At 32.5% G+C, this 11,315-nt stretch overlaps 1 protein-coding gene across 11 annotated transcripts; it reads left to right on the forward strand.

Moving 5' to 3' along the window:
- Positions 1-5,137: 5,137 nt before the first annotated feature.
- LOC112493236 (uncharacterized) lies at positions 5,138-7,134 on the forward strand. Of its 11 annotated transcripts, none has more exons than XM_048462833.2 (4): positions 5,151-5,397; positions 5,563-5,663; positions 6,704-6,742; positions 6,885-7,134. In XM_048462833.2, exons 1-4 carry the CDS (start codon positions 5,377-5,379, stop codon positions 6,994-6,996), a joined length of 273 nt encoding a protein of 90 aa, XP_048318790.1. In that variant the 5' UTR covers positions 5,151-5,376; the 3' UTR covers positions 6,997-7,134. The 11 variants fall into 11 exon arrangements, 2 of the variants coding, with proteins under 2 accessions (XP_048318790.1, XP_048318789.1); XR_007237642.2 differs by lacking the exons at positions 6,704-6,742; positions 6,885-7,134 and adding exons at positions 5,912-6,002; positions 6,152-6,233; positions 6,354-6,439 and having other exon boundaries at positions 5,152-5,663; XR_007237639.2 differs by lacking the exons at positions 6,704-6,742; positions 6,885-7,134 and adding exons at positions 5,931-6,002; positions 6,152-6,233; positions 6,354-6,439 and having other exon boundaries at positions 5,153-5,663.
- The last annotated feature ends 4,181 nt before the right edge of the window (positions 7,135-11,315 follow it).

Genomic DNA, 11,315 nt, shown 5'->3' on the forward strand with positions numbered 1-11,315 from the left:
CAACATAAACAAATATTTTCCTTGAAATATTTGAAAATCAAATCATGCCCAATTTAATATTAAAACCACTCGAATTTCAAAGTTCGCAAAACCATAAAATAATTTCACATGGCATAAATTTATATAATGCACATTTTCTTAAATCCAATAAATTCACCAATAATTCCACAATAAATCAAATAAATATTTGGCACATAGAAATTAAATTCCAAATAATAAAATCGCACATAATATTCACCAATTTAATTCCCAAAATTAATTTGAAGGTGGGTCACTCACCTTAAGCACGCAATTAACCCATGATCCACCATGGGATCAATTCCATGACTCACCCGTGCTCCTAGAACAAAATTCACAGACAGTCAAATAAATTAATATTTTAATCGGATAAATAATACCCGGTACCCGGGTCAAACACAAACTTTAACCAAAATAGGCGAATGATATACCGAATCGAAGCTCGAGAGACGAGGATTACAAATCCGGTCTCCATCGACCCCAATTCAGCTGGAGGTAGCCGGAATGTGGTCGGGAAGCTTCGGTCGGTTTTAATCCTTTCGTATCTTGCAAACCGCTTCGAATTTTTGAGATTGGAGGCCATTTTTTGACTCAGAGGACCCAAAATAGGGGGAGAGGGGGTTTAATTCGGACTGGGCTAACCGGAATATGGCGAAATCGCCTGAAAAAGTTAACCGGCCACCGCGACTTCGCCGGCCCGATCTGGGCGCGTCGCCGGCCGACCGGCAGCCAAATTTGGCTGGTGAACTCGCCGGCGTGTGGGCTTGGACGGTGGCCTGCGCGTGTAGCGTATGGGTGGCCGGAATTTGAAAACACGAGAGAGAGAGGGACGGCCGGAGGAAGAGAAAAATTTTGTGCTGGGTTTTTTGATGGCTCGGGGAAGAGGAAGGGAAAAAAGAAAAGAAAAGGAAAAGAAAAAAAAGAAAAAAAAAACAGGTGTTTTCCCACGTGGGGAAAAGAAAAGAAAAAGAAAAAGAAAAAGAAAAGAAAAAGGAAAAGAAAAAGAAAAAATAAATAAAATTAAAAATAATTAAACAATTACATAATAATATTATTATTTGAAATAATAATAAAATAATTTGATTTTTAAACATGGTTGACATGTAGCATTTCACCATGGTGACACATGGTCACCTTCATTAAGTCATACGTGACACCTTGTTACGCGTTTAAAAATAATATTAAAATAATACGGTATTTGAAAAACTTTACAGATCCATAACTTTCAAACCACATGTCCAAATCGGATGTGCCACTAGTTTACGGACTCGTATCAACGATCACTTCACAACCATGCATGAGTCAAAGCTCAACCTTGCATGAATAAAAAGTCAACTCCGGCACCCCTTGGACAGTTTGGACCTTAACTTGTTTTGCTCAAAACTTTCAAACCGTAGCTCCGTTTTCAACGTGCTACCAGTCTACGAACTCGTGCCAACGTGTACTCCGTAACGGTACCTCAGTCAACCTAGAATTCCAACCGGATCAAAAAGTCAACTTTTGACCCCTTTGGTCAACGATCAACGGTCAACGGTCAACCTCGGTCAACGTGCAAAAATTCCGACATGGTTCGGGACGGGGTGTTACACGTAATATGTCCAATCTTAAGGGGGAGATGTTGACAGATTTTCAGTTGAAAAGTTTGATAGGGTTTCCCTAAGATTATTGCTTATCTAGGATTCTCATAAAAATCTTGGGTGCACCTGATAATAAAACTAACATAAAATTAATTGCCATATCATAACCGGTAATGGCATTATTACACATCATACATACATACGTATTAATCATGACTTGATGGGCTAGGTAGCCTTAGCACACGATAAAATTAACATAAAAAGCTGCCATATGTATATCATGGCATTATTCCACACGCACCATAGATGCGAGCATATTTATATATATATATATATATATATATATGTATGTATGTATGTATGTATATGAGTAGCGGCAGTGGTAGCCTAGTTGTTGGCGTTTACTTTTGTGAGTACTGCCTGAAGCACAGGGAAATTGCCATCACCAATTGTCACATGCGCCAAGTATCCTCCATAGATGTTAGTGCTTTCGTTACTACTTGTAGGATCCTTCAATTTACTTTTGATACCGCCCCGATTATCGCGGAGTGCGTCTGATAAAGGCTGTATTTTAGTGGCTACCTACATATCAATATCATGCATATAAATACAATTATAAGTCTTCAATCATAAATTTGATAAAAATAACATAAATAGGAAATGAAAAAATTATAGCATAAAAGTATATATCTGAACACAGAGAGAGAGTATAGCTTAACTAATTATTATGGAAAACGCATGAGGAGTACTATAATTTTGCGAAATTCATATTTCATATGATCATGCATCGAAAATAAAATAAAATACATGCGTGCTTGAATGACTAGTAGTAATAAAACAAAATATAGTATATATATATATATATATAAAAGAAGCTTATAAATTGGTTACTTTGTTCTGGGAATTCAAAGGATTCTCCCACCCCAAAATCCAAATGAGCTGATCTCCATTGAAACGATAGCCGATTATATCTGCATCTGTCGAACCAGTAGAAGTATGAACAAGCCAAGCCGAGTCTCCATTGCCAATTTGTTTTGGGTACGGAAACTCAGTAAAGGACCGGTCAAAATACAGAGTGTCCCCGCTGGCATTGTATAATTGGGCAAAGGTGTACAGACCCTCATCCGCCACGTCAGGATCACCCTACTGAAAATTTAAGCACCAAGAAAAGTTGAAAACCATATGTATATAGGAGCCGCGGGAGCCGTGCCCCCTCCACAACCACACATGTGTTTGCTGGTAAATTTTTGTTTCATTTATTGTTGTTTTTACTTCTTTTGTTTTTTTGGGGTCTTTCTTCTGTTAATTACCTTTTTTTCTTTATCGAGAAAAGTCATCTAACAAAAATTAAAAATCTGTTTTTTTTTTTTTTTTCCCCCTATGTACCGATCCATACACTATACGAAAAATGATATCTAGCGATAATTATTTAGCGATGCTATGAAACAAAAGAGTCTGAAAAAATAAAACCGCGATTCTAAGGTTAATACGTCAGTAAAAATTTAATAAATATACGATGCATCTCAAAACAATCGATGTCAAACGGTCGCTAAAAAAACAATACGCGACACATCCGTAAAGAGTCGCTGAATATGCAACTGAACAGAATCGTTTTTAATATTGTTCATATATTTTATCTGAATTGTATTGTTTAAATGCTAGACTTATGAAAAATAATTAACCATTTACTTATCTATGTTTATATTATAACAAAATTTAATTATACGAGGTTGTTGTTCAATTATACAATTTTTCATATACAGTTTATTCTTACAAATCTCTTAAATAATTTTTTTTTTTTTAAGATATTGGTAACAGACGACGCACAATGAAGATTGTGCGTAAAATTCCACAATACATAAATTCATATAAATATATATATATATATATAAATAAGAATTCATTATCACTACAAATTAACTAGCTAGTAATAAAATTATTAGCTGTATCCAATTTTATGATTTATCCACAGAAGAATTACTCTGAAAAGGAAAAATCACATTTTTGCAAGTGTATATTATGTAAGGTTTCATCATTTGTTAAATTGGGGAAGAATATTTCGTAAACTAATGACTTAAATTTGTTAGTAATAGAGAATATCGTAAAACAATTATGACTTAATGGAAGAAATGTATGTCAATTAGAGCTAGAACGGCTTGCACTATTGACATCCTAAATTCCTAACTAATATGATAAATATCCATTGACTAATCTCCTTGTAACCCTTTTGACTTTAGTCATACATATTGTTGGGCAAAACCTAGAAAAGAACCCAATTGTAGGCCCACATTCTTACCCATAAAAGTGTCCCTTTTGTCCTTGGGCGAAACCCACAAAAGAACAGGATAACAGGCCCAAATTCTTACCTACAAAATTGTACCTTTTGTTATGCACTATGCATGGCAGGGCTTTTTTCACCCAAAACTGTATGCACATATATACAGCATGGGTTTTGTCTTTTACTTAATTGGGACAATTAGAGTGGGATCCATTTTGTCTAATTCATTTTGTTTTATATATTAATTCTTTAATTTTTTTTGAATTTTTTAATACTGAAAATCTAATATGCAAAAATAATTTTTTAAAGATAAACATTTTAATTTCTATGAGATCATATAAGTCTCCATTTTAATATCCATATTGACATATTTTCTAAGTGAAGAAATAATTTCTAGGAGAACATTTATGATTATAGTGTATATATAAACCTATATGTATATATTTGGGAAAAGGCTCTTGAATAATATACTCATATTGTATGATATTTATATATATATAGATATGATTTTTCCTTTATCATAACCCTAGGCTATTAATTAATTATAAATTTGTTTTTTTGACAACATGTGTTGATATCTACAATTAAACACAAATGAAATGAAGCCTCGCCAAAGGAAATCAGGGTAAAATGGGAAAATAACAAGGTGAGAGAAAGAGATAAACGATCATGTATGGAAAATGAGTTGGCAGCATTGAATGTTAAAATTGACGTTAGATGGCTCTTCTTGGACAAATAGTGTACACATACGGCCCTTAAAACGCACGATGTAAGTTATGGGAATGCCAACTCTATTCATTTCTTATTTAATTTTTTATTTTTTGTTGGATGACTACATTATTTATTATACTACTTAATTTCCTACTAATATATAGTATAATATATTGAGAAGTAAAAGATGGTGGTTAAATTGTATAATATAGGCGTGCTGACACAAATTAATTAGCTGTTAATGCCAAAAAAAAAAAAAAAACAGTATGGAGGAAATTACTTAAATTTATTAATTGAAGAAAATATTTTAACACAATTACTGACGTTATGGAAGAAATATACATATATATATATATATACACACGTATTTGTATTTGTGAAATCTAGAACAGCTTGCACTACCCAAGTCAAGAATTCCTAGTCAATATGATAAATATCCATTGACCACTCCCCTTAAATCCCTTTGGGCTTTGATTATGGGGAATTTGGCCCATTATCTCTTGAAAAGGGGTTAACGATATATGTCCACCGATTCGTAATTTTTTTTGTTTTGTCCTCTCTTTTTTTAATATTCTTAAAGTACCCTTGATATCAAATTTTACTTTTTTCCTTTCTTTCACTTCCTTCCTTCGAAGTGCTTTTCTTCTGTTCTCCTTCCTCACCCTTCCCCATAAAACCCCAGAGCCGGCTCCTCTCTTCTTCTTCCTAGAGCCGGCTTTTCTCTTCTCCTTCCTCACACTTCCCCCAAAAAACCCAGAGCCGGCTCCTCTCTTCTCCTTCCAAGTAGTCTCGATGCTTTATTTGGGTGTTTATGTATGAGTCATGATCTCTGTAAATTTTTTTTTTTGTATCTCACTTGCCTTAGAAGTAATGTCCGACCAAATAAGAAATTCTTAGGAAACCACGAAACTGTAAGAATTACTTGTTATGCTACATATTGGTGGCAGTATAATATGTACTTCATGTATTATATACCAGGTAGATTGGGAACAAGCAAGCATGATCGAGGCAGAGCGTTTATTGCTTACGCATGCACTTGAGGATACTTATAATCAACGCTTTGTTTTTCTTTCTGACAGGTGAGGATTGTCATGGTATAGATTCTTAGACCCATTATTTTTTATGTGTCTTTCAGTTATTAAAATTCAAGTATCTTAAATTTCTTAGTTTTTTTTTTTTTTTTTTTTCCCTCTTTGATCAATTAATTTTATTTTAAGAACACTAGTGAGGATATTATGAATTTTGCAATTGAATTTTGTTAGTTTCTGTTGACTGATCAAAAGAAGGTCATCTTTTGTTCGAGTTTAATTATCTAACAGTATTTCAGTTATTTGATCTCTTCTTAGTTGCATCCCTCTTTACAACTTCAGCTATATATATGACTATATCATGTCAACCTCAACCAGTTTGGTAGACAGGTGAGTTAACTCACATGTACATACTAGAGAAATGATTGTTGGCTGTCTGAATTCGATGGCCTTTGAAAATGCATGTTTATGCATAGTAAGCCATAAATGATTCATATGCTTAACTAAAACCTTAAATAGATGTGGTTATCCTTGAGCAGTATTGCTGATACAAAAGAGGGCTGATACAATCCGTTAATGGCTCATGTTATTCCTGTTTATAATTAGAGAAAAGGATCTCAGGTAGGAACTTGGGATAAGAGATTAATCGCTTCTATATTTGAGTCAAACACTAAAGGCTAATCAATCGTAGTAATTGGCATTTTTTCTTACTTATTATATCCAATTATTGTCTTTTTGCAGTGGGTTGTTTAGACTAGGAAGCATGTTGAGGTTGTGGTGAATGACAATATAATCTTTCCTATGTTTCAATGGCATTGCAAGGCAAGTTGTCTCAAGAAGTTAGCATATTCTCCTACTTTTTCTATTCAACTTTAATGTAAAACTAATGGACTTGCATGAAAGTTTCTAAAACTATAAATTTAACAACATTCAGCATGATACAGATAAAATCTTAATGCTCATGGGATGATATATGCCTCGAGTGAATAGCTGTCTTATTATCCTATTAAGTCATTTCCTTCTTAAATTTCTTTGTTAGGGCCTGATTATTCCTCTCACTATTACCTGTTTTATATGTGACGATCCTGCAGAGAAGGTCACTGCTTGAGTTTTGGCGGGATCGACCCCTTGTAAGTAACCTTTATGTTACTTTCACAATCTGATTATCAATTAAGATGATAATTAAATTTTTCTGAAACAGAGTTCCAAATTATCCTAGAAAGATAAAACGTTTAAGTTTGTTTTCTGAAGTTTGATTTATTTCATGTGCAGTCAGCTAATGCATCCAAGGAGCATAATTGTATACCAGATGAACATTTCGTTCAAACATTACCGACAGTATATTATAGCACCATCTAACAGTTATCGGCCTTTTATGTGCTGATAGAAAATTGAACTTGGTTTTTGTAGAAGTATGTGAAAGAATGAACTATTCCATTATGGAAGTTGATAAAATTATTTCTTTTATCCTTTGAATTTGAAAAATCAAGTTTCTTATCATATGATAAATTAGTTTTTCTCATTCTCGACTTTTATTCTATTAACTAAATTTTCTCCAAAAGTTGAATATAATGTCTGGGTTTAGGAGTGTAAATTTGTATCATCAAACTTGACTTAAGCTCAATATATTATGATTTAGGATTGTATATGAAGTTAGACTTATGTTAAAATCTTAGAACCATAAAATCCAACTCTATAAGCAATAGTTTTAGCTTTTAAGATTGGTTTTTGAACTAGAAGTGGATGGGAAAATTGTAATGCGTGGAGGATATGGTAGACTCTAATGATAGAATCAAACCAGTTGTATAGTGTAGGTATTTATTCAGTGTCTAAATAGCTATCAATAGCCTGACATTAGTAAATTTATCTGGCATCCATAATGAATAGCTTAAGATGTTGGAGGCATTTCTATGATCACCGAGAAAAATGGTTAATGGCCCAGTAGGTTGCTATTTCTTGTTATCATGACATAGGAGGTTTGATGATAGCCTCTTTAAATTGAGAAAAAATATCATGTCATGTGGTGATAAATATCAGTTTTGGGGTTGTCTATTGACAGATTATATGTCAATATATTGAGCTATTATTTTAAGATTTTCTTTTTCAATTTTTGACATGAGACGCTTATATGGTTTGATGCTTATGATAATTAGCTCATTGTGAAATGTATCTTAAAAGGTTTAACTTGTTAGTTACTTTTTTATATTAAAAATTAAGTACATACAATCAAAAGAACAAGTATACAGCTATAATATGTGTATATATATATATATATATATCTTATAATGTGAATGAATTAATATTAATTGAAAAAAAAGTTCAATGGATAAAAGAATTGATTGCCTTATTAATTGCCTCTATGTGGTTGGTTATGAAATATTTGTAGTATGTGGAGCTTAATTGTTTATTTTATGTTTCATTTCTACCAAGAACATGCTAAATATAATTTTATTAATGATTCTAAACAAAAAAATCCACAAAAGATTTAGAAAAAATGAGAAAATTTCAAAGGAAGTTGATTATCGACGGTCCATCGGTAATTATCGATGAAACTGTTGGTAATCCAATATGGGTCTTAATGTATTTGTTCCGATAACTTTGATAATGTGTGTTTTTACCAAGAATACACAAAAACTAACTTTATTAATGATCCTCAACAATACAATCCACAAAAAGTTTGGAAAAAGTTAGAAAATTTGAACCAAAGTTGATTACCAAGGGGTCATCGGTAATTATCGAGGCAACCATCAGTAATCCATATTAGAAGTCCATGTGGTTGCGGGAAAACTTATGGATGGTTTCATCGGTAATTACCGATGATTCGTTGGTAATCAACTTTGGTTGAAATTTTCTAAATTTTTTGTGGATTGTATTGTTGAGGATCATTCATAAAGTTAGTTTTTGCATGTTTTTGGTGGAAACATGTATTATCAAAGTTGTTGGATTGAAAAAAATGACAAATTGTAATTACTGACAAGGTATCGATAATTACCAATGAAATCGTTGGCATCGGTAATTACCGATGCACCATCAGTAATAAACTTTATTTGAAAATTTTCCACTTCTTCATATTGTTTTGTGGATTCTTTTGTTGAGAATCATTAATAAAGTTAGATTTAGCATGTTCTTGATGGAAACTCTCATTATTGAAGTTGTATAAGTTTTCATTTTGTTGATTTGGATTAAACAATTGGAGAATTTGCAATTACCAAATATATTTGTGCAGCCTTCAATTCCAATAAATAAGTATAACCTATTAATACCATGGAGTAAAACGTCACGGCTAAAATCCAATAATGTAGTAACTAAGCAGAAAAAATTGGACTAGGAGAAGTGACATTACCAAACAAATATTGTATTCAAGAAGAAATCATCATTTCATCAAATATATGTATGGACAGATTTAACTATTTTTTTATAATTCCATTTTCAATTCTACTTTAGCCAAAGTATAGTCGGCGGACAAAAGCAAGATGTATACCATGACCACTTTTCACTTATAAACATGATTCAACAAAATTGATAAATTATTGATGGAGGTGTAGAAACACGGCAACAGCAACAGCACAACAGCAACACAGCAACACAAGAGCACCAACAGCAACAATGGCAGCAACAGCAAGCTCAAAACAATGGCAACTTCAGCATGAACAGTAACAACACCTAAAACAGGGGAGAACAGAATATTACAGTGGTTGAGAAACAACAAAGATTCTTTTTGGTTGTGGTTACTAGATGAAGGGAAAAATAAAATGAATGGCTATGGATGTCATTTTTAATTTTTATTAAGGTTAAATTTGATATGCAGGGATAAAACAAAAAAGATAAAAAAGAGATGGGCAAATATCATTAAGGCCCTTGAAACAAGGGTATTGGGCAAAATTCCCCTTTGATTATTCATATTATTGGGGCACAAGCTACCTAAAGGCCCAAGACATAGGTAAGGGTATTTATTTTACATGATCATTTTGTCTTTTTCCATTGCCTTCTATATAAATTTTCAAAAAGACCATTTTTTATTAAATGTTTGTTAAATTCCAGCTAAGCAATTTTAAACTGGCCCTTCCAAAAGGATATTTGATGTTAGAATCTTATCTTATGGAGTGAACCTATTTTTTTTTATAGCAAACTTGTATATATATATATATAGATGTAGAATAATTATTCGATCAAGATATCCTGATTTTATAAAATCAGAATACAATGCAAAAAAATCAAGCTGAATTGAAAATAATTGATTTATACTGAATGATTTAAATTATATCTTGATTTTATAAAATTATTATATATTGATTCGATCTGAACTGTATATATATACAATAGAAATATATATAGTAGAAATATATACCTTATACCAATAGAACAAGAAATTAAAGGACCAGCCAGATATTCTTTTTGTCAGGATCCATCCAAAATTCCTCACCGGAATCCTAGACAAGCCCTGATCCCAGGGAAATCCTACCGGACCTTCCAATGGAAAATCCGGTAGAACCTCCCCTAAGGGTTGGACTTACCATAAATTTCCTGCACTGAAAACATACTTCTAGAAACATCCCCTTATTCCTCCCACATTACTACAATTTAATTTCACAAATTTGCAGCACTTCAAAATAATAACAGGAAATTAATGCAGTATTTAATAACTAAATGTGTCCAATACAGTATACAAAGCATTATACAAATAAATATGGAATTAATACAATGTCAGATAAAGAAGCAATACAAGATAAAAAGGAAAAAGGAAGGAAATGCTTCTTGAACTTTTGGCAATGAACTGAGATGTCGAGCTCGCCCCGGACGATCAACGTCTTCCAACCTGGATCTAAGGGAACGGAATTTAAAAATATGAGATGCTAATCATCTCAGTGAGTGACCCTATCTACTGTACAATTATAAAATAACGATACTTATGGCACATTTGACTAATTGGGAATATATAAGTAAATAAATAATGATTAACTGAAAATGATATTTTCTCTCAAAACCCTCACTATTCATTCTGTTGGAAAGATTCCTCTTTTAAAACATATTCCAAAACCCATTATTTGTATTCCCCGAAAACCAAGGAATCAATTAGTTAACTAAATATCAAATAAAATATAATAAATCAAGCATCCAAAATTTATAATGAAAATAAAATAGAATAGAATAAAAATAATTTCGTAACAATTACTAAATGATTAATAAATGTCATAAACAAATAATACCAAATATTAATGAAGCTTACATTAAGACAATTCAGAAAATAATTAAATAATTAAAATAAATCAATTTATTGAATAATTAAGCAAAGGAAAAAATATTAAATCAAATTTAAAACCTCCATTTGAAATAAATAATAAAACAACATTAAATATATTATTAAATTTAAATACAATTTCAAAATATTTATTTTGAAATCCAAGTTCTGAAAATCACTTGATGCACCCACTATATACCAGTGGCGCCAACAGTACCCAGCGTCCCAAGGTACCGCTAGACAGGAGGTTAAAGAGAGAAACCGGCATACGGTCGCGTGGCGTCTCACCGTGCCGCTGCAAACAGGTATCCCGGCCATGGAGAGGCGGCCTACCCCATAAATCACCTGCGCGCTACTCACACCCACCTACGCGCTAATCACATCCATGTGCGCACTAATCACATCCATATACACAAAACACCAGTACGTGTATGGTGCATCTAAAAATCATAAATCAATACATC

The sequence above is a fragment of the Ziziphus jujuba genome, chromosome 12, assembly GCF_031755915.1.
Source record: "Ziziphus jujuba cultivar Dongzao chromosome 12, ASM3175591v1".
Classification (NCBI taxonomy): domain Eukaryota; kingdom Viridiplantae; phylum Streptophyta; class Magnoliopsida; order Rosales; family Rhamnaceae; genus Ziziphus; species Ziziphus jujuba.